General features: G+C 41.5%; 1 protein-coding gene across 2 annotated transcripts in view; it reads left to right on the forward strand.

Moving 5' to 3' along the window:
* Positions 1 to 24801, forward strand: part of ZNHIT6 (zinc finger HIT-type containing 6) — a 225385-nt gene that overhangs the window by 186857 nt on the left and 13727 nt on the right. For both annotated transcript variants that reach the window (XM_085602069.1, XM_085602070.1), the window contains one exon: positions 7946 to 8070. In XM_085602069.1, coding sequence (XP_085458195.1) covers positions 7946 to 8070 — 125 coding nt within the window. The remainder of the gene's footprint in view (positions 1 to 7945; positions 8071 to 24801) is intronic.

Genomic DNA, 24801 nt, shown 5'->3' on the forward strand with positions numbered 1-24801 from the left:
GCACAAAGCTTTTGACCTTTAATGGAGATAATCGTGTTTTACTCTCAAAAGTCGCCCCTGTGCGCAGCCAACTCAATTTTTGATGTTGATAATCTACAGAAAAGATGCTTGCTTTTGATTTGTTTAGCCTCCCTGGTAAAAACGTGTTAACAGTGTCAGGTTGAAGTCATTATCGAGAACATTTAATATTAAAACATCTATTATTTCAATACAAGCTTAGAAATGTAATTTCTACTTAAAAAAATAGGTATTGTAGACAGGATAATTATTAATACCAATTGGAGCAAAAAATGTTTTCTAATCACTTAAGTACTGTAATTGAAACAATGCAGTGCAGCATAGCAATGTAGTTTCAGCTATTGATTAGCTTAGCTCCTCAGGGTATCCACTGGTGTTGTGGTTTTGCTCTCACGAACCAGCTGTCCCAGCCCGCCCAAAGTATTTTTAAACTATGCAGTCTTGTCCCCCTCCCCCATCACCTTGGTTAAGCGCATTATCTTAAAAAGCCATAGAAATCTGGTGCAGACAATTGAAGATGATATAAACTTGCAATAAACCGAATATATAAAAAAAAAAAGTGTCCTTCAAGTGAACATTTAAGAACATAATGTATGGAATAAGGTAGCCCCCGGGCACATTATAAGGAAATTGCAAGTCACAAGGTGTTTTGTGACCACGAAGCCGAAGGACGAGTTACTATATGAGATCCTGGAACTCCGAGATGGCGTGTAATATCCTTTTGACGTACAGCAGATGTTATTTATTCCTTATAATACATGATCGCATTATTACCCTTCCACCGGCTGCTTTAATCTTAGGTGTCATGCTTTACCATATGAAAGAGATAGCATGGTTGCAAACATGAATAAAAGCACAATGTATAGCGCAAAATCAAACGCAACAAAAAGCAGCAAGTAATTTATTGCAAAAATATATTTCTATCAGTTTAATGTCAGACTAAAATGCTGCTGCTCAGAATACGTAGTAACAGCATATTTTTCCTAGAATTGGATATAGTGTGCAAATAAACATGTTGCTATAAATACCTGTACCTTTTTTACTTGTTTTAATTGCAAGTCATTATGCTGTGTGACCTGCCTTTTGCCTTGGCTGCTGGCAGCAGGCCTTATGACGTCATGACTCCACTGTTTATACCTTATTTCCGTTGATAAATTGCAACATTTCATTCTTACGGGTGATCCAGAGACATTGCAATCCGACTGTAATATAGAAATTTGAGGCTGGCTTTACACAAGGATTGATGACTCCTATGTGTTATAGATGTATATTCTTGTTTTGTTTTTGTGTGTAAAGGCTACGAGTCTTCTTAAAAGTCTGTTTTTCTAACCGTTACTCAGTGCTTATGTACACTTTTATATTTTTAATCACCTGAGGAATTTGGATTCTTAAATGCAGATTTGGTTGGCCTAGCTCCCATTTAACCTCTTCAATGCCTATGACGAGCTGGTCTCGTCATGGGCCGCGGTTGCGCTGTGCCCATGACGAGACCAGCTCGTCATAAACCCCGCCCGCTAATGAAAGCGCCGGCACAGGGCGGGGAAAGGGGCGGGCACTGAAGGGGTTAATGTAATAGATCGCAGTCCTTTAGCTCCACCCATGCAAGGCTCTTGTCGGCTTGTTGTGGTGGTGGAAAGAAAACCTTTTTGATTTGGACTTTTATGTATAGCTTCAAAGGTAAGGCTGATGATGGGGCAGAGATCTTCCAGTCTTTATCCCTCCATCTTTTGTTCAGTTATTGTGCGTGTCCAGATGCATTTCATTGTTCTTTGTTAGAGGCGTAGGTTACCCCATGGATACTTGAGAATAGTTTGTACTGATAATGGAGTGCCGGCATATCTCTACAGTCTTTGTGCAGGTTTTTTTCTCGTCCTAAAATATCCATCCAGGGCCTGCTTATGTCGAACAGTAATGTCCTCAAACATAGAATGTAATTGCATTATTGTTCTGCTCAGAAAAACAACTGGGTACATTTAGGGCAAGGGAAATGAGGATTGCATGATCCTACCTCATTTTGCTTAATCAAAATAAGTGCCTACTGGTTTTGCAGACCTCGCAGGAGTAAAAAATCTTGAGTTATGGGCTTTACTGGCCATATGTGTAGGGACAGTCCTCATGGGCTGGGGGCACGTAGCTCCTTTCAGTGCTAAATGAGCTCTGGACTCGTAGCCTATTTTCTTCATGGAAACCTATAGCATTTGCTTATGCAGGTAACTAATGCTCCCCCTCGACTGTGCCAGATCCTGAGGTATTAAATTCCATGGTCACTATTTTCCATTTTTCCTCCCAGCATGTGAAACAGAATCTTTCTCCTGGTGAGCAGTTGATTACACCAGCTCTATTTGCACGTAAGGATTTTTGCTGTTCTTCTTTCTGTGTTGCTCTCTTTACAATCCAGGTTGCTTATGCAGCAGTGTTTTTCTGTTTTAATCCACCTGTTGTCTGTCACCAGCTGTTCATAGAAGCTGCCCAGCATAACTACTGCTTCTTTTGTTTGGGTAGTAACAAGTCTGTGTATGCTTGCACTCTGTGAACTATCACCAGGACAAGGGCTCCCAGCATCTCCTTGGTGTTCCTGGAGAATAAGTGTGACCTTGTGTCACAGGAACATTTTGGGCCCTTTGAAAGTCAAACACTCCCCGGCACCAGGCCGATTGTTGCAGTTGTTCATAGAGCATTATTCCCCACCTGGTGGGTGATATGCCAGACTGCTGTTGCACCTTGGAAGGAGGTCAGTCTCTATGTATGTGATGCTGCTTATTCGGGGAGAGGTCAGGCATCTCTGGATGTGAGTTATGTGAATCAAGCCTCCTGTGTGGTCTAGCAGATGGCGAGGGTTAGGGATGCGGCATTGGCGAGAGACCTGCCTTCTCAAAAGAGGAAACCGTGGCGGCGATTCATATCTCGTGCATAGTGCTGTGCCTGCACCCTTATGCATCCATATTGTTTATATTCGGTGGCATTTTCTATTTTTTTGCTTTCACTGGCAACCTCAGGGGAACACTTTAGCAATGTAAAGTTGCCACTTTTCAACTTCCCAATTTTTTCTTTATACTGGGAATTTTCAATTTTACCGTAAGCATGATTAACAAGCATTGGCATAGCCAATAGGTCTCGCCTTTGGGACCTTATAACTGTTTAGCCATGCAACAGTTAATGCTGTTCCACCGAGGATATTGTGCTGCATAACTAAATACTTATAAGGTCCCAAATGCGAGACCTATTGGCTATGCCAATGCTTGTTCTCTCAAGGTGTGGAGGAGGGGGTGTTCTTTTTGGTTCAGTCTGGTTCAGACAGGCTTTTCCTGATAGTGACTGACAGAAAAAACACATCAGACCATCTCCTTAAATAGGGCCCTACTCTGTCGGAGTAAGCTTTCTAACGGCCGAGCCACTGAGGGGACTGCAATTAGAAATATTATGCTTTGTCAGGCTCATAATAGAGCGCGAGCCAAGGACTTGATGGATGGGTACTCAACCACGTTTATGGCAGAGTTTCTTGTCCACCAAACTCTTAATCAACCCTTTGCTGTCTAAGATTACGAAGACTGCTGAGTATTTATATCCCACCAACCATCATCTACCAGCAAACATAATCAAAAGCATGGTGTTTGGAGCCCCACACCACCCATCAGACTTCATCAAGCCAATGGTGCCAGGAGAATCGACCACCAGACAGCTTCAAGTCTATGGTACAGCATGGTGTTAGGAGGAAGGAACATCACCCGTGGGAACGCACTAAGGCAATCACACAGCATGGTTTTAGGAGTCCCACACCACCTTCAAACAGCATGAACCAATGCCATTGCACAGTGCTAGGAGAATCGATCATCACCCACCAGACAGCATCGAGTCTATGCTACAGCACGGTGTTAGGAGAAAGAAACATCACCCATGGGATAGCATTAAGGCAATCACACAGCATGGTTTTAGGAGTCCGACACCACCTTCAAACAGCATCAACCAATGCTACTGCATGGTGCTAGCAGAATCGACCATCACCCACCACCACACAGCATAAAGTCTATGCTGCAACCTAGTGTTAGGAGGAAGGAACATCACCCATGGGATAGCACTAAGGCAATCACACAGCATGGTGTTGGGAGCACCTCCGCCCCCATCAAGCAGCATCAACCAATGCAACTGCATGGTGCTAGGAAAATCCCCCATCCCCAAACAGCATCGAGTCTATGCTACAGCATGGTGTTAGGAGAAAGAAACATCACCTAGGAGATAGAATGAAGGCAATCACATAGCAAGGTGTTTTGGAGGACTGATCCTCACTCATCAGACAGTATAAAGCCAGGCCACAGCATGTTGGTGGTAGGAAGGGCCATCACCCATGAGTATGCACGCCATTGTTGCTGCTTATATATCTTATGCAACAAACAACTATTGACAAAGCCAATAGTCCTGACTTGTTGTAGGTATGATGTTACTTGTTGTATTGTACATATGGATGCAATGACAGAAACAGCAAAATTCAAGTCGCGTGGCACACTATGCTAAACACACTTTTTTAGCTTATGTGTTTTAAAGCCACACCCTTAAATACACTAGCCACGCCCCTTTTAGAGACCCCCCAGTTTTTTCATCCCACTTAAAGCCCAGTCTAACGCGCCATCAGGATCCCATCTCGGGGCAATGTGGAGCATGGTAGCCACCGTGGTGGCTCCACGTCCATGCCACAGGGTGACTGCGAATAAATCAGGACAGTTCAATGAGGCTATAAGCACAAGCATTTGCAATGCAATAGGTCTCGCATTTACCCGAGTTTAAGGTATTGGCATTGTAAATGACAATGCCTTTTATTTCCATTTTAATAACTAAACATAAATGAAAGTAATTGTCATTTACAATGCCAATAGCTAAAACTCACGTAAATGCGAGACCTATTGCAAAATGCCTGTTTAAATTCAGGGCACCCAAATTGACACATCGCAGAGAGACCTCTGGGTTAAATCTCTCATTGACGCCTCATTTTGCAGTGGCTTTGATACAGGCGCTAATATCTAATGCTACAGGTTGCAATGATGGCCTCCTGTGGTTCGTCTAGAGGTAGTATAGTAAACTATAACCCAGTTATTATCCAATTTCCCGAGCAAAAAAACAGAAAACACAGCCCTGCTACTGGCATTGCACCGGGCACCAGTGCAGATCTGAATATAGCTATTGTCAATCGGATGTACAGCAGATAAGCTGCTATGCGACAAAAAAAAAAGTTATCTGACAATTTCGATGTAAAATTTCTATTGTAATCTTGTATTCTTTTAATGTTTACTTATTTATATAGTTTTATATAGCGAACTCTATACCTGAGGTTTTTCAGATCACTTTACATTAAACAACAAGTAACATACTACAACGGGAAGAAAGCGTGCATTGTCATGGCTGTTGGGTGAATGGGACACTTCATATTTTAAAAGTTAAAGTAAATAAAAACAATAACTTAAAACATAGCTTAATAAAACCCTCCTAGAATAAGGAGCACTTCACTTTCTGTCTTCTTTCGCCCCCTGTCCGACCGGAAGTCAATTTCTTACACTGTGACTCCAGGAAGGGTCGGAATATTTTCACATTGGCACCGGAAACGTAGCATAGTCACTTGCAAGTTTTCCTTTTTACTTTTATCACTCCGGAAGTGTTTCCGAATAGTAAAACAATGCCAGAATATACCTTCTGCAAATATAGTTTTATAAGTAAAAGTGATCTCACACATGTCCTTCATGCCAGGATGCCTGGCCTCCCGCCAGACTCAAGCCTGTTTCCCCAGCGTCCGAGTCGGTCGCAATAGACGTTAAGCTACACCTTCCATGTACATGGGCCGTACAATAAGAGAAGCCAGCCAGTATCACAGTGCTCCTGTTTCCAACAGAATATTCACATAAACGATGTGCTGATCATACCAAGGCACATCGTTTTTAATAAATTGCCTAACTACAGCTATAAAATTCAGCAGTAAGTGCAGCGCATAGCTGCAACTATGTGGATAGGAGTATTAGTGAAAAAAAACAAGAGTGAGCCCTTAGCTAAGCTCCTTCTGTGTATCGGAAACCTACCACTAGTTTACAATTTTGACAAAGATTGTGCCATTTAAATCCGACCAACCGCTGTCCAGGTCGCCTGATGCCTGAGGCACATTACTTTGCAGCACACAAACCAAGTTGTAAGGCTGGGTTATTTAAGCCTTATAGCACCAGAGCAGAAGTGATCTTTATCATCGTGATTGATCCGTGTCCCTGCAGTGTACGCTCCAGAAACTCTCCATGGCAATGTCATGAAAGCATGGACTGGACCGTGGGAAATGAGCATTGCAGACCAGCAGTGACGGTTCATCATGATGCTAACGATCACCAGGGTTATTGCTGCTATGTTCGTATGTTCCCAAGTAATTCAGGATGGTTGTCCAAGTTCTCACCGTGAGGAAAATAAACCACATTTAAAGCAAACCTTACCACAATCTGATGCTGTTTAGAACAAGCCAGGCTTCTAAAGTGCTCCGGACGCGAGCGAGCGCCCGCCGCGCCAAAGTGAAAGCAAATTTGTCACGGCGAGACGCGGCGGAGCATGGCGCGCGCGCTTGGCGGGTGAGCGCATTCCAGGCGGGGGAGCGGACCCTTTGAAGTATGATGCAGAGGGTGCCAGTGGGCTGAAGTGCTTCCCCAAACGGATTGCATGGCGGCACGATGCACGTGATTGTGCGCGTGCTCGCCATGCAATCCACTTTTGGGAGCACTTTGAAATGCCCCTCTTACTAGAGTCTCGCATTGCGATTGCGTAAACGCAATAGCTAGGCGAGACCTAAAAAGGACACCTCCTGGATTATTTTGGTGAAATTTGCCCTTTATCCAAATATCCTAGAACTGGAGTTAGAATAGTAAAATACTCTTGCAGCATTCATAAACCTCTCAGCTCCTCTGAGCGGACAAATGAAGGAAAGAAACGCCATTTACACACTGTTAGTGTTGGTTAACATTTTCTGTTATCATCGGGGTGCTGCTTCCCCGCTTAGACTTTTAGGTGTCTTGTTTCTATTTCTCCTGTGGCTGAGTGGGGGTTACTCGCGTAATTTTCTGTACCGTAATTACGCAAATCTGTAGCAAGATTATGCGAGCAGCAGATCCCAGTATTTGGTGCTATTTCTTTAGCCTAAAATGCACCCTCAAGTCCAGAATGGACCCGAAGTTGCAGCTTGTGCTATGGAAATAGCGCTATATGCAACAGAACACGAACAGCAATAGCCCCTTGCGGTCGCTAAGTTTTCTGTTCCTGTGTGCCTGCTGTAGAATGTTTGTTCCAAATTACTCATAATTTTGTGAATGGGCATAGTTGTGTAATTTTCGGTAATTTTGTGGCATAACAAAAATGCTAAATTACTAATGTTACTTTGATTTTTCTGGAGTAATTAAAACTTCTCCCAGGCCGAAATAAAATCTACTCATATAAGAAATGAGAACTCCAGGTGCCTAATGAAGGGTCAGGCCCGTTTTATTACTCGAGCCTTGCACATAGTCCTTGATGTCTGTTATCCTGTTTGTAGTACAAACAAAATGCCTCTGACCTGTGACACCAGGAAAAACCTGGATTAACTAACATAAAATCATTTCTAATTCATTGACTTCATTGTTTCTGTTTTCAGTAATAGATGAAACTGTTTTATTCTAATCTTGTACTCTCGGACATTCATCACATTTTTCAAACATTTCTATACAAGAAATGTGTATGCGAGTTCTGAAACGTGCAGCAGATGGATGTGGTTACACATGAGTGTCAGGAAATGGTTAGCAAAAGTACGTCTGGACGATGCCCTATTTTTTCCTGCAATTTCTTACCATTTTCAAAAATACCCTGTTTACTTTAAAAAAAAAAAACTGAAATGCAATTATTTGTGACCTAAACATGTGTTTTTCCCACAAATATAATGAAGATATTATGAACTGGATTCCGGAAAAAGCCTACTTGAAAACCTGAAAAATAAGACCATAATTGAGTATCCAACTTTGCATGTGACATTAACGGAATTCAAGAAAGATTTTGTGGTCCTTGGCCAAGGTAAGCATATTTAGTTTAACAGAATGTTGTCTTTTGATACATAAACATAATCTAGGTACACAGTGAGTATTGTTGATGAGAATCTGCTTTGTTTGTGCATTTTCCTCTACATTTTGTAAAATATCGAGCCAGTTCTTCCTCTTTGTAGGTTACATTTCTAAATAGGATTAGCCTGTTTATTCATACTTTTGTCGAGCCTTGCGGTTTATGCGAAAACTGTTTACTAATCTGATTTTGCCTTATAAACATAAAGCTTCTGGTAACGTAAAGGATAATGTATCCCAGGGTTTCAGCTGTTCTCAACCGTGAAAACGCTTAAGGGAAATTGGTATTCTTAAGGATGATGTAATCTGATATTTAGCTTGCACCATAAAACATTTTAAGTAATTTCATTGAATTCTCTGGTCCCTAATTAGAAAAACTCCACACACATGCTGGTTTCCTCGTTTATATACTCCCACAACAGTACCTGTTGAAAGGGGCACTGTACAGGACAAACTTAATCATTTAACTTTGACTTTAAAAGGTTTGTTTGGTTCTCATTTTAAATGGTACAGCAGTAACAAACATCCAGAATTAAGTTGGATTCGTTATTCCTTTGACAAATCTATTTATCAAGAAACAGCTGTTTCATCTTTAAATCCATAGTTTGCAAATTATTGTCTGAAGCTGTGATGATTACACAGTGAAGTGACCCTTCCATTTGGAGCCCATCGCATTTGGTAGTAAATACTAATATTTGTACTTAGTCCACATACTTCCCCTTAATCTCCATTATTGTTTTTACATGGAGTTTGATGGTCTAACCCGTGAGAATGAGAAGTGATTATTTCCCTTTCGACTTCATTATTAACCGCAATGATGAGCCAGTAATTCCAGGTAGTTCTCGATCGATCCATTAAACATTTGTAGGCCAGACCTGCTCTGTTGTGTCTAATGCAGATTTTCTAAAGTCACTTAATCCTTTTAGTTTGCCCTAGTTGACAAACTAACATATGTATTGTATGCTTAAGGCACTTAAAGTGGCAGTTCTATGATGCCCCTGTGGCACTTGCCTATATAAAAATTTGAAAACTTGCCAGCAGATGTCTTTGCCTAGTCTATTCATGTTCACATCATAGGTTGGATTTTAATTGTTCACAGAATAAAAATAATGGTGCTTTTTTTTAAAGGTTTGGTTCACTTTCTTTGCTAATGTGTTAATCCTGAAAGCCTGTGTATAAAGAGTATTGTACTGTGTTATGGTTTAATAAAACTAAAAAAATAAATAAAAAAAAGTATAAAGATTCTTATCAGGTCACCTTTGTTCAAGATACCTCTTTCTGGAATTAAGTAAAGTTACATTTCCAGTTTGAGTGTGCAAAGATTCTTCTTCTCTGAAAGACATTGAGCAGCAACGCCCTATCCATTTAAATAAAAAAATTGCCAGTGACTGGAATAGCCAATCCTTCAGTACTATTTGGTTATTTTTCTAATCCTAGAAATGATTTAGATTCCTCTGCAGCACCTCAAGTGATAGTTTCCGCACCGTTGTGACAACTAGATTGACCTCTTTCTCCACTATCACAATTACCACACTACAGTTTAACCTCACTCTTGCCATCACTCTGTAACAGATCTCTAGTGATTAATGTTTCATCTGAATCATCAAGCAAGTTTGTTTCCAGTCACTGAGGAGGAAGGTACCAGGATATTCACTAGTCTTAGGCCTCACAATATCGTATATTTGCAATGCTGAAATGTTCAGACTATTTAATTATTATCTTATTTAAATTATTTTATAGTACAGTGGGACAATGAGCAACTAGAGTTTCTTGTATTCAAATACACAGGGCAGGTACATAAAACATTCCACAAAATGTATGTAGGGGGAAGGCATAGGAAATTAGTGTGGTTGGCAAGAGTAGTTCTCAGTACTTCCTGGTGGTGAGGCAAAATGTTTGAGAGCGTTTACTTTGGGGAGGGGAGGGAGAAAACTGTGTGAAGCATTTATGGCGATACATTAATCCCAGATGATTAAGCTAGGGATGAGTTAAGGCAAAATGACTGGCATACTACACGCAAGTCACTAGCCTACCTTCCCTTGAGAAGATCCTTGCAACAGTGGTCAATTCTCAGGTTCCTACCTGCTTAAAACCCATCAACCTCCTTAGTGCTTCCCAGTCAGATTTCAGGGTTTGCAGAGGAACCACATCCTTCTTAAAGAACTTTGGAGATGAGATAGTAACTACACTAGACCAGAACCAGGAGTGTGAATTAATTGGATTGACTATTCTGTCGCATTTATTGCAGTAGACCATGATATCGACACTCTGCAGTAATAGTTATTCTAAGTGAAAATAGTTCTCTTCTACAATATCACAAAAGGTGTCTCAGGATTCTTCTCGATTTTCAATCTCTCCAGCGTCTACGTGGCAATCTCACAATTCTCCTCTGTATTTGCAACATTGGCTACCACCTGTACCCAAACAAACCCTATACCCAAGCCAAGATACTGAAGGATTGGGAAAACAGACAAGCTATCTTTGACTCCCTCTTACCAGTGCAAAGATGAATGGATAAACAATTGTCAGTGGCCTCTATGAAACAAAATACAATCTTACTAGTAGGCCACAGATTCCTACCCCAATCCTGTTTGATTCATTTTCCACAGTGAATAATTCAGTTCTTTACCCAGTGTTTTTGTTTGCATCTGAACAGCCATTCATCTCACAAAAAATTTGAAAAAGCATGTTTCACCATCTTCTTTGTGTCTGTGGTATCCTTCTGCTGCTGTCAACAGACCGTAGTCTTCTAGTCCTTGAATTGGCATCTTCTCACACCTATTGTTTCTGTGGAATCCATTACGATGTTCTTGCCAAATCAACTAATAAGATCCGGAGAGTGTAAAAATGTGCTCCCCAATTGATTTTCTGCATAAAAATGAGCTTCTCACATCGCACCTGCTCTGATGTTCCTCCACTGGCTTACGTTCATGCAGAAGGATCTATTTCAAATCTCTCTGCCTTGCACATAAGGCCTTGCAAGGCATTGCTCCTGATCACTTTTCCAAAATGCTACTCCCATACCACTAGATCAGATGTCTAATATCTGTCTCCTAGAACTCTGTAATCGTATTTTCCTTGCATCCCTGCACATTGACAAGCGCACCATCAGTGAGCACTATGAAATACCTGCATGAATGAATTAATGAGCTCAATGAAATACCAGCATGGATGCATCAGCACAATAAAAACATAAAAGAAATTGACTCAGCAGTTAATTCCAGAGCTTGAAACCCAATTTGAGTCACGGTGCAGTCATGGCAGTAGTGTCTGTCAGCTTTTATACTTTGTACCAAATATAACCTCCCGGCTAGCTAATTTTTAACTTCACTTCCTCTTCAAACGGCTGCCTTAAATTTAACTTTTGCAACTACCTTTTGTGCAAATGGCAGCCTAAAATCCATGTCATTTGTTTGACCATCAATATTTTATCATAGAAATTCTTAATTTGCAGATCTAAATACCGAAGTTTTCTACTATATTAAGTTTAATTAATATATTCTGCTATCACACAAATATATTCAGTATAGAGTTATAATCTTATGGGATACAATTGTCCATTCTTCCTTCAATACCTCACAAATCCCAGAAGCAGTTCACAGTTTGCCTTTTCAATACTGCTAATGCTGCATTACAATAATCTACTTGGCAGTTTTATATCAAACAATCAGTCAAAAGGTAAAGATCCACTTTTGAACATTGCTTCATAATATAAATGTGCAAATGCTAAGACTTCTACGGCCAAAGCCTTATGTGCCATCCATGTACAGTAAGCCCTGCATCCGTTATAAATTCCCTTCATAGCTCTCAGGGAAACAGGCTGGGAAATTGATATTTTCCTGTAAGCCCATGTAGTAGGTGGAATTAAGTTTATTCCACCGGACAGTGCACTTGAGTATATACCCTAAAGAATTGTTCATATGTATTTGATTATGGTTACTCTATGTGATGTTTGGATATTTCTTTCTAAAGTTTATGGAACATAGCATTTTCCCAAAAATTTCCTAAGAGAATGTTTTCCGCAAGGAAGGTAACGTACACATATCCATGATTCAACAATTATTTTATTCTGGAAACATTATTTTACTCTATTTCTTTCGAAGCACAAACTTCTTCAGGTGTTTGTTTACAACAAAATCATCAGGTAAAATCTACAGAAATAATAAAAATGAAGTTAACGGTATTACTTAAAATTAAACAGCCTATTGTAATTATGTTTGATCTACATTGTGTGTACATTATGAAAATTCATACTTTCAAGAATTTACACATTCCACATTGTTTAAAGATTCTATTGAGGAGAAGAGCAAGACTATTTCAAGCATGGTATTCGAACATGAGTCAAGAGCAAAGTAAAGATGCCGAACAGTGATGCCTTGAAATAAATATTGAAAACCAAAAGAGGTTAATTCTGAAGAATATGAGGACTTTACAAGTATAGGACAAGCAGGGCTGGCACTATATGCCAGTGTGCAGGCATAGTAAGTTTCCTTTTTTATCTGGGATGTTGGTGAGGAAACGAAAGAGGCACAGGAGGAAGATCAAGGAACTGATGCCAAGGAGTTGGAATCAGTGGGCATCCACTTAACCTAAGAGTTTCCTGTAAAGGTCAATTTGATGCCCAAAAAAGTGAACCTGAAATAATTAAGTCACAGTTATTCAGAGCCATAACAAATAGACTTGACGACAAAAGAATTCTGATGGCAAAACTCTTAATAGTGAAATATATATTTTAAAAAAAAAGGTAAAGGCGCGATCTAGAGCAAGAAGCAGATCATAATAAAAGGCGTAGAGAAGAACCAGAAAGAGGAGATGGGGAACTCTTACCAGGAACCAGTGGACCACCAGAGGAGGCAAAGGATTATGAACCTTACAGTGAGTTTGACAACTTTAAGAATTAAACACACATTTGTATAGATGAAAACAAAAGCGATGAGAAAGACAAAGGGCAGGATATGGAAGTGAAGGCTCCTCTGAGGAAGGTAGATTCTTCTTCCTCAATACCCTCTACACCATTCGACACTTCCTTTACCAGTCTCTAAGGAAAAGAGACGCTGACACTAATGGAGTTCAACTGTAATAAGAGCAGCTACCTTCTAAATGCTGCATACAATACATACGATTAACCAATTTCTTCCCATGCCAACCAGCATAGTCCATTGGTGCATGATGGCATTAAGAGAACCCACCTTTTTAAAAGCAGTCACTGAAGAGAAAAGAGAAGCATATGCCCAGGATCCAGCATGCCCTAAATGGAATGTACCTGCATATTCCTTAATAGTGACAACTACTGGCAGGAGGGCCAACACTCCATAAGTCCACAACCGCATAAGGACAGCAGAAGGCTAGATGTGTTGGTGAAAAAAATTGAGTGAGCTTCGGCAACACAAGGAAGGCTAGCCAACTCCAGTTAACTGCTCAGTAGAAAGTAGTTTAATATTGCTATGACGACAATTACATTTTAGGGTAAATATTTTATGCAAATTGTGTTGCTTATGGTTTTAGGTATACTGTTTGTGTGACTTTTTATGTTTTTATGTATTTATATTGGTTTTGAGGCATGTATTGCCAAAATAAAGCTTTTGAACTGAACTGAGCTACTCAGTAGAAATGCCCATCAAAAGTGGAAAGATATTGAAGAACGTATGCGGCATCTTACTGACAAATATAAAAAGAGGGCCTATAATGTCATCCAAGAGAGAAAGACTATATCAAACATATGCCTTAACTTATCCTTTGATTCAACAGGCACATCCACTACACAATAGTGTACTGGGACAATAATAAGAAGGCACTCTTAGCTCACGATTTTTAGTTATAAGCTGAAGGTACAGGCAAATGTGGTTAACAGCCTGAACCCTAATACAGGCGACAACCAGTTTGGTGCAGCAGTGAATCAGTCAATGAAAACAATTAAGGTGTTCAATGACGTTTCAGAGGCAGTTGGAGTCCTTCAAGCAAGGGGATTCTTCAGAAGCAGTTCACTAAACATTAGAAGACATCATGAAAGACCGCTGTACCAGCAAGAGCAATTTGAGACGGACCAAAAGTCAGGAGCAGAAGTCATGCCAGTGGCAGCATCCAGAAAATAGGAGACTGTCCTTTTGGGCTTGATCCATAGGAAAAGATCATGCAGCAAAGGAGGCCAAGCAATAGTAGCAATCCGACCAAAACTATATTTACACTTTTGAAGGAAATGGTAAAATCCCACTCTGCTTCTGACAGCACCATATCCTTCAGTCTACAATGCGAAGTACTGGCTAAATTGTTTATTGATAAGTTTTGCCCTGGGGACACCTCTCCCGGCATGGGACGGAACGTGCCCTTGGGTTTCGAGACCCATTCTCTTTCCTAGTTTCCTCCTATTCCCCCTAAAGTTATGGAAGCTCTGTTTGTTAAGATAAAGTCAGGGTCTCCAGATGACCCCCTGAAACCTGGTTCTTTCATAAAATTCCAACAGTGTCTGCTACCTGAGTGCTTGGAGCTGATTAATCTGTCTCTATCTGTGGCGTCGGTCCCTCAGTCATGGAAATACGCTAAAGTTGTCCCTCTGTTGAAAAAGCCAAGATTGGACGTATCCAAACCTGAAAATGTTCGACCGATTTCTTTGCTCCTGTTCCTACCCAAAATCATGAAATCGTATGTTAACACGATCCAATATCTGGATGTGAACTTGATACTGGACACATCTCAAAATGGGTTTCGGCCATGGCACAGCACCGAGTCTGCTTTGCTGGCAGTTACAAAACAGCTATGGACCTCTTTAGATGAGGGCAGAACCACAGCACTAATTTTGCATGACCTGAGCGCGGCCTTCAATACGGTCTCCCACAAGATCTTGCTCCAGCGCCTGATGGAGATCGGTGTCGATGACGAGGCCCTCCCCTGGTTCTCGATCTTTCTGGCCGATTGGACTTTCCAAGTTATTTCCCCTCCTTTTTTCTCCTGCACACCCATTCGGTTGCGGTGTGCCCCAGGGTTCAGAATTGAGCCCTAATTTATTCAACATCTACATCAGACCATTGGCTCTGATGGCTAAAGCCAAGGGCATTTCTCTGGTGTCGTACGCAGATGACATTCAGCTGGTGATCACCTTTTCTAATAACCCCTGCCAGGATTCTGCAAAATTTAAAGAAGATCTAACTGCCATCTCTGAGTGGATAGCTGTCAACTATCTGCAGCTGAACTCTACTAAATCCGAAATCCTCCTGGTAGACAGAGTTCATCTTTGGGGTAACTAGTGGTGGCCTCCTGCTCTTGGTGTACCCCCCTGCCCACACCTGTGATTAAGAACTTGGGAGTACAGGTGGATAATGATCTCTCCTTTGAGGCTCATGCCAAATCTGTGGCAAGCTCATGTTTTGGACTGCTGCAGGGCCTAAATCCAAAGTACTGCGGATACGGAGGGCTAGTGCGTGTGGCCGCTTGTTCAAGGCACTGGCACCCCCCTGTGGAACTCCTTACCTCTTTCTATCCGCAGCACCCCTGATCACTGGACATTTAGAAGGATGGTGAAGACCTGGCTTTTCTCCAATAATTAAAAGTCTCTTTGACCCTCCACTATATTTGACAAGTCATCGCTGGTTTGCCCCGTTGCTGGGGCAGCCATGCACTTTACTAATATTATAACATATGTGACCTGCACCAGGACAATGCCCCACAACTTTTGGGGGCAGACAAAGAGGTTTCCTGGAAAAATTAACAAAAAGACCCTCTGATAAATGGAAACTAAATCTCATAAAACACAGATACCATATACAAGTAGAATAGACCCCTCCCAATATGCCACCAAAATATTATCTTACAAAACCAAATCCCATTCTGGTTCTGCTACAAGAAGTAAGGGAACTTCTAAGGAGCTATAGAGAGAGTTTGAAAGGATTGAAACCAATGGGCCTACTCTATGTGTTTTCTAACTCCAAAGCCCATCTGCCTCATTATGGACTTAACATTCTTGAACAAGTTTGTAAAAGTTAAAATAACGACACTACAATAAGTGCTCCCAATGGCTACATGGAATCAGTAGCCTTGTGACAGGGGCATTTATATTCAATTCAGAGTTCTGCTATTTTGGAATAACATCATCATCAATAAAGTTTACCAATTGCTTAACAGTGGGTGGAGAGCCTTTGAGCTGACAAATAATATATGTCTATCATTACCTAGATGACTTGATAGTTAATGCAAACCCGTTCTGCCAGTGTAGAAGAGGTGATGCCGACAATGTTCAGATTGTGTATCACTGTGAACATCGAAAAATCATCACAACCTAAATGGTTCCTGGGGATGGAATTAAACTCTACGAAAGCCACAAATGTCCTCACATAAGGGAGAGTTCTAGCTTTGAACAAATGCCACCTCTACCAAATATCACTATGAAGGTGTTCATAATGGTGGCATTATGTAGCTCCTCAGCGTATTGGGATAACCTAATAGTTGTTACAAACTGCAGAAATAACAGAAATCACATACAATAGAAAATGAGAGGAATGGCAGACATACCAAACACATCAGTGCCCATTACCACAGAGGTAGCAAACACAGTTTGGATTGCTATTATGGGGAGGTTGACTAGTCAAGATAAGTGAACACAGAAGGAAGCAGCCAAGCACCTAAATGCACTAGAGCAGAGGACGGTATTTCTAGCATCAAAGGTATTTCACATGTCAGTGGTATGCAAGGTAGTACCGGAGCAGACCAACAACACAACATCAATGTTCTTCCTAAGCAAACTTGGAAGCTCAAGAGCTTATGTGTTGCTCGAAACTAGCACAGGACTTTTGGAGGGGGGCCATTCCGAAAGAGAGGAACACTAATAGTGGCAATTTACCCACCAAGGGAACAAAATGTAGAAGCAGATAGAATAAAAGGTATATTCCATGAGTTGAACCTAGATCAAGGGGTAGTAGATATGATTTTTCAAACTAGGCGGAAACTGGACATAAATCTCTTCATGACAGTGGCAAACACTAAAAGATTCACCTTCTCCCCCAGTTCATGAATTGTTTCTGAGCATTTCACTACTTTTCCCACAATTTCCACTGAGTCCAGTACCGATCAACAAATCCAAGCAATCATGACATTTAGATCAGCCAATTTCAGCCTGGCAGCAAGACTCCTGAAGAGGTAAAGTTTTATCATCTGCGCTTACTCAGGATCTGTATGGAAGTGATAAGGAAGGAAATGAGGCCAACCATGTGCAGATGGTATGTAGCAAAAAAGGAACATTTGTATACTGGTGCACACTTAAAAATTCAAATTATCAAATGACAAAGCAATCATCAGATGCATCATGCACCTAATGGATTGCAGAATGTTATACGTTCTGTAAAGGTACTCATGTTTGCAATAATAGGATATAGAAGAGGGCCTTGGAGTAAAAATGTATTTGCAACACCAGTGATATAATGGTTCATTGAAGGACTAACAGCAGGTCTGAAAGTTCTAATGCTAAAGACAGGCCTTGATAATCCAGGTACTCTACTTACAGCTACACACGGACAGGTTGTTTAAGAGAACAGACCCACCGTTCCATCCGGATGATAGTATCGCACTTCTATGTTAATTAATCTGTTCAGATACCCACCTTTCCAACATCCAAAACACAAGCTGAAAGTGCCCTACATATACTAGACACAAGAAGGGCCATTATGTACTACATATAGGAGTCTAAATCATTGAGAAAGACCAAACCATTGTTTGTTACACAAGTTGCACAACTCAAAGCCTTCCAGTGTCAAAAGGACTCTAGCAAAATAGTGCAAACTATTCTGATGCGTAATACACTGGGCAGAAAGATCTTAAATAAAAATCCATGGGCACACACTGCAAAGAAAAAAGGGAGAACATTAAAATATTTGGTAAATGTCTTCATCAGTGATATACGTATGGCAGCTATATTGTCATCAGTACACACATTGACTAAACATTTTTGCTTGGATGGGCACTCAAATAGGGAAGCACAGTTGGAGCAGAAGATCTTTGAAAAGGATATCTCCTTTTAGGGCAACAAATGGTGACCTCTAGACCTGGGCGTTGTGCCTACTCCTTTTTCATCAGTAAGAAATCTGGGTATTATATTTGATTCCAAATTTTCTTTTGTGGATCAAACCAACCAACTTATGTCATCATGCTTCTTTGTGTTAAAAATCTTAAAGAAGGTTCATCCCTTTATAACATACGATCTCAGGAAGACTGTAATCCACGCTTTAGTTTTTACCAACTGGATTATTGTAATGCTCTCTATCTGGGCATGCAGCAAGGGCTGCTGCAAAAGTTGCAGATGATTCTGAATGCAGCAGCTTGGCTTCTTCAGAATATTAAGAAGTTTGATTCCATCTCGACCACTTTGGCTGAACTTCACTGGGTCCCTGTTAAGAAAAGGGTTGCCTTTAAGACTATTTGTACAGTTCACAGAGCTGTTTATTTGACAGTTCCTGAATTTCTTAAGAAAAGACTTTCTTGGTATTTACCAAAGAAGGACCTGCGTTCTGCAGCCTCAAAGTAAGTAGTAGTACCAAGGACTTATAGAGCCTCTTTGAGTGGCAGCGGTTTTGTGTATCATACCCCGAAGCCTTGATATTCTATGCCAGAGATGCTGAGAGGACAATCCAATTTGCAGACGTTTCGGAAACAGCTGAAAACTTGGCTTTTTAGTCTCTCACTTTAAATTCTGACTAGGCCCGATTCAGAGGATTGGTAGCAGATGTACAGCACCAAGACACCCTTGGGCATATGTTGCGCTTTATAAATTAATATCAAATCAAGATGCCAAAAAATATATTTGCAACCACTCCCACTTCACTCATGCCTCAAGAGGTGGCTAATGCTGCTACCCAAGCACATCATGGGAATCTAGAATAGGATCCCTCTGCAAGTAATACTAGTTCCGTATTTACAAATATAGTTTTGCAACTTGAAACTCTTATAGATTCAGATGTGATCCTCCCACCTCCTCGGTAAAGAAGGGGGTCTCAAGATAAGATAGAAAAAAGATTGTAAAAAATCAGAAGATGAAAAAAAGAATCTGAAGATGGAAATGATGTACCCCGGTTTACGTTCAACATCAGAAGGATTCAGGATGACTCCTCAATCTTTATTCGATTATTTAAAAATGATCATAAAAGAACATTAAAAAGAAAAAAATACATTACAGTAAATATAAAATTGTTAAATAAGCTAAAAGTTCATTCTTTTACGCCATTGCAGTGCATTCTTTAAAAAAGCCCACCACAGAATAACTTACTAGAGGGTCAAGCAACAAAGGCAGAAAATAAAGTGTGGGTCTATATTGTCAAAATCCCTGACTTTTTAAAAAACGTTTGATAGATATCTTTGTCTAAAGGGTGCATATTTTTTTACACAGGAGAGTAAAGTGCATCAACTTCTGAGGAGAGGTGTCATCACAGGGGAAAAACTGGTCATTTGCCTAACAGTCTCCTGCAAAAACGGTTCTTGTTCTAGTCTCGTATAGTCCCAATATCCCCATATTGCAGCCCCATAAGTCAAGACTGGTAAACGTTTAAGTTTTTAAACATTTAGCAGAGGCAAATCCAGCTTCCTGCCAACTTTTGGTGCTAACCCAAACAGGGCCCCAACCGAGTGATTTGAAACTGAAACATCGGTTAGAGGTACTGGGTAGCCAACTGCCATAAGATTCGGAGGTTATCCCTAGATAGGAAAACTCACTGACCCATATAATATTTTGGCCCTTAATTGAGATAGGTATGGTTCTACAATGCTTCTTCCCACGTACCATATAATGGTCTTTGTGGTGTTGACATTAAGATCTAAATTATCCATGAACATTACAAATGGTCACAAAGAGAAAGCAAGATCGCATCATCGTCATAAAGCAGGGCAGGAAATAGCTAGATTTCACTTTTAGTAAATCCTTCCCCAGTGTGACTAAAAAGGAATGCAGATCATTTATAAATAAGATCAATAAAATAGGGACAAGAACACAACCCTCACCTACACCTCAGGGCAGGTAAAACATTTCAGTCTCGCCCTCTAATCCTTATCAGACTGAAGAATTAACCCCCTGATGCAAGGCAGGAAGATATTCTGCCAATGAATTGGGCAAGCCCATCTCAATTAAAATGCTTCAAAGTTTGGAGCGATTAACACGTTCAAAGGCACTATTGAGGTCCTTAAAGGATTAATAAAGTGAACCTTTTTTTAGCAAATGTTTACTTCCCTCTATAAGATGTAGATTGAATTACTGTTCCTGGGTCCTTAGACCCTCTCTAAACCCCAGTTGCACAGGGCTAGGTATATCATTTCGCTGTATCCAATCCTCAGTCTTATGCTGAATGATACACCCCACGATCTTGACCAAAGAATCCAGTAATGTGATGGGTTTCTAGCATTGGGGGTCCTGTCTATTGCCGTTTTTAGGTCTCGCCTGCGAACGCAGCGCAAAGCGCTGCTCACAAGCGAGATCTATTGTTGCTGACTTGCCTCGGAAGTGGGACAGGAGATGTGGACGCGCAGGCTTTTGGCGGATTTGAGTTGGTGTACGCGCCTACAGCCACGCGGCGTGCACATCTCCTGTCCCGCTTCCCTCGCAAGCCAGCATGCAGTTTCACTTTCGTCAACACGCACGTCCTAGGCAGCCTCATGCTATTTAATATTTTTTTTAAAATGCGCACGCGCGCTCCAAGCACTTACCGGCTCTTGTTGGGACTCTGCGCTGCTCCTCTGCTTTTCCTGCCGGTCACTGCAGCAACACGCGGGGCTCCGTTTTGCTCACAGGAGCCCCGCCTGAAATCGTGCTTTGTCCACACCATGCACCATTCACGAAGGCGGGGTGGGCTCCCGCCGGACTTCCTGTATTGTTTTGCGGCCCCCTCCCTGGGCCGCGCAGCACTCATTAAAAGTCCGGCGGTGTTGAAGTCCTCACACGCCGCTACTGGGCACGAGCTGCAGAACACGCAAAAATTACATGTACCGCGCATGCGCGGGCAGCCCTCGCAGGTCTTCTCCCCGGCCCGGATGTGAAGCTGCTTTCTCTTTTGCTTGTTGACATTCCTAGTGGTGCCAGAGACAGATGAAAGGGGGCTTCCTCGACTTCAATTCATTAAATCCCGGTCGCGTGCGTGCATGTTTGTCTGTGGTTAAAGAGAGCGAGGGAGGACGCGCTGCTGTCATGGCATTACAAAGGGGTACGTGCTTTGAATAACTTGTTTTCCTTGCATTCTTGTGTTTAATTTTTTTCGCCCCTCACAGCCGGAAGAATGTGGTGTCAGCAGGTCGGGGGTGGGGACATAGCATGTTCCAAGCTGTGGATCCTTCTAGTTTCCGCTCTGCTCCTCCCCCTTCCGCCACCCCTTCTAAAAGTTATTGCCGGAGTCCATGCAGGCTCAGGTAGGTAGATGAATGTAAAATGTTCCTCTCCATTAGTAGTCGCACTTGACTGGAGTCTCATTACATTACTATGGCGCTTTAGCAGTGGAATGTGCCTCGCGCTTGGGCTCCGAGCACCCCTCATACTTTGCAGATAACGTAAATTACCATCAACCTCATTGCCTCGAATGATCAAGCATTAAATTGCTAGTAAAAACAAATCAAGAGAAAGAAGAGGAAAGCAGAACAGGGGTTGACTCGAGACTGTTTTTCAGCAGCAGAGACGAGTCGCTGACTCTTAGGCACTTGCACAAGAGAAATCCACGGCAGGCTTGCTGTACAGTGATTCCAGCGGCATTTAACACCACACCTGTAGAACCCAAACGATGCTTTATAACTGCAAATGATGGCCTGCTCTCATGCTGTGTTCTTTCAAAGTAAGTGTTTCCACACGAGAGACGGAAGGGAAGCCACTGACAGGAGCGTTCTTCTAGGAAGGTGTCCTGATTCCCCCAGTGGGTGTCACGATCTTTTGTCTTTGTGTTGTGATCTTTCTTCTACATGTTGCATGAATTCCAGCCATGATGACACATCTTTGTGTTGCAGCAGTGCTTCTTGGTGCTGTAATCGTATTACAATTTACAATCCATTCCTTGTACCAGAGTGTGTGTGATCCACCTAAGGTGTCCATTTTATCAGCCAGATAGATGGGAGGGTTCTCGCATACAGACTTATGAGCAATGCAGCCTTTTTTAATCAACTCGACAGAAAGCCAAAAGACCAAAATTGGAGTGGTGTTGTCTGATCTCCTAGCATGAGATATCAGACGAGAGTAAGTGTTGAGGGCTGTGTTTAAAGGGACAACTTGAATTTTGGATATGTAGTAGCCCATTCTAGAGAGGACTGAGGCAGGAACCATTCATTTGAGGTTTGATGGATTTAATTGCAGTCCCAACCAGCGCTTAATTTGAGAAAAAAAAAAATAGAAGTGACACGCCCCTCATCAGGAGACCCCTGCAGCATGCACCACTGGTTGCCTCTGCCAGAGCTGACAATGACGGCATCAATACACGACTGATCATCACTCCGTTGAACGTGTGGCAATTCCAGGCCTCCAAAGCTAGAACAAGCCTTTGCAATGCAATAGGTCTCGCATTTACGTGAGTTCAAGCTGTTGGCATTGTAAATGACATTGCCTTTTATTTATGTTTTAAAGACCAAAACATAAATCACCGGCATTGTCATTTACAATCCCAAAAGCTCAAACTCGTGTAAACGCGAGACCTATTGCATTGCAAATGCTTGTTTAAAATGGGGAACAATGTTGGCAGTTTGCTACGAGGCAGGGATTTTATGGAACAATGCTGCATTTAAAGTGTGAGTAATTCTAGGGGGCCATAACAGGATGCACACCTTGTGGAAGTCCATGGGAACCCCACCGAGACCCGACGCCTTTTTAGATGGCATTGATAGCAGCAATGACATCTTCAAGATCAGACTTAATTTCCAAGGGAAATTGCAGGCATCATCCATATCAATTTCCAGACGGTTTTCCCCACAAAAGTAAATCCGCCCGAAGTGGTCAAGCCATCTATCTGGACTAATATTAGACCCTAGTCTCTCTGTCACAATGGGGGTGGTGTTCCTTCCCTTCACAATGCTCTAGAAACCCTGTATCCTTATCTTTGCATGTTTTAATTGAACTCCCCCACATTTCTTCCTTAATTGGCGGTTTCTTGTTTTTAATAGCTTGTCTATAATCTAGCGTTGCCTCTGCAATCAGCTGCTGATTCCTAGGCTACTATTAAGAGCAATACACAATCTTCCATTTGCAGCTCTACTCAAATTATCAAACCACCCTGAATGGGAACTTCTTGCAGACCTATAGCGGCCTGTAATACAATTACCAACAGAATTGTTCAGTTCCTCAAAAGCTAGTAGAATATCGGATGACAATGGGTTAACTACTAGTGGGCGTTCAACAATTATACCAAGATTTGATACAACCAGTGTAGACAACATTGTGGCAATATGGGCTACCCTCCAAATTATCCTAAGCACGTTCTCCTTTAGTCCAAGGTCTGTCACTCCCAATGGCTTAGATGGTCGGGTACTAATCGGTAGGCTAAGCACCAACTCAAAAGAGTTAGTCGCCACCCCCCGAGTGAACGTACTGGTTCAGGTCCTTAGAGATGACAACATAATCAATAGTTGTGTCTTGGCCTCGTCCACTAAAGATAGGGGTCTGTTTAGACAGATCCCCACAATTTCAGCTGTTTTGTGTAACACCAAGTTAGATAGGGCATGTAGTAATTTCAAGCCCCTATGGTCGGTAACCTGGGAATGCAATACATTATCCCTGATAACAAAGCGATCATGCAAAGTTATGCTAGTACACAGCTTGGCATGAAAATCATACCCTGTGATGACATGAAATTCATTAGACAAACTAACTGATCTGGATTTTAACACTAATACAATAAAAATAAAGTATCAATCTGGCATCCTAGGTCATAGACTGGGTTGTAAAAATTAATAAGAAAGAAATTAAAGTTACTTGCAACAATAACCCATAAAATTGAATCCTTTTATGGGTACACACAATTAGAACAGGCTTAAACTTTGCAATACAAATCCTAGCTACCAGCAGCACCCCTGCTCCCAGCTATCCCCCTCCCGCAGCAGGCGATGCAATAGCTAAACAGAATTTTGTTTTAAAACCACCCCATGCAATATCCTCCAAGGACCAGGTTTCTTGCATTATTATTATATGAAAATTGGATATGTAATTAATCCAAATCTGGTCCTGCAGCTTAGTATGGTAGCCAGCAATATTCCAGCAGACTAGATGAATCAAAGGGTCTCTACGGCAGGCCAGACCCAGTGATGATAATTCTGAAGGATCCATATAAGCCTTAGAAGTTTTTATTTCACCCCTAGGCAGAGTAGTGACAATTAACTGTCAGTCAGTGGCCTCATAATCCGATAAGGGGGAAAATCTGTTGGCAAAGAGGTTGTCGGACGCCAGTTGTCCCAGTGAATGGCAGGTTCTGCTGCGACTCAAACTCCAATCTGGATTTGTAAAAAAAAAAATAGCAGAAAATAAAAAACACCAACTGTACATTGTTAATATAACTGGGCATATGGCTTTCTCGATTATAACAAAAAATCAGTCGATCAGCTACACTCTCATGCCTGCAGTTGGTAGCCAAACAGTCCCCCTCCAGTTCCTTGGTTGAGGAGCCAATCCACCCTACCCTCCTAACAATCAAAATATCATTAAATTCTGCAATATGGAAATGTGAGTTTTGGGATAAGAAATGGCAGACCTTGTTTTTAA

This window comes from Triturus cristatus, chromosome 4_2 (genome assembly GCF_964204655.1).
Source record: "Triturus cristatus chromosome 4_2, aTriCri1.1, whole genome shotgun sequence".
Classification (NCBI taxonomy): domain Eukaryota; kingdom Metazoa; phylum Chordata; class Amphibia; order Caudata; family Salamandridae; genus Triturus; species Triturus cristatus.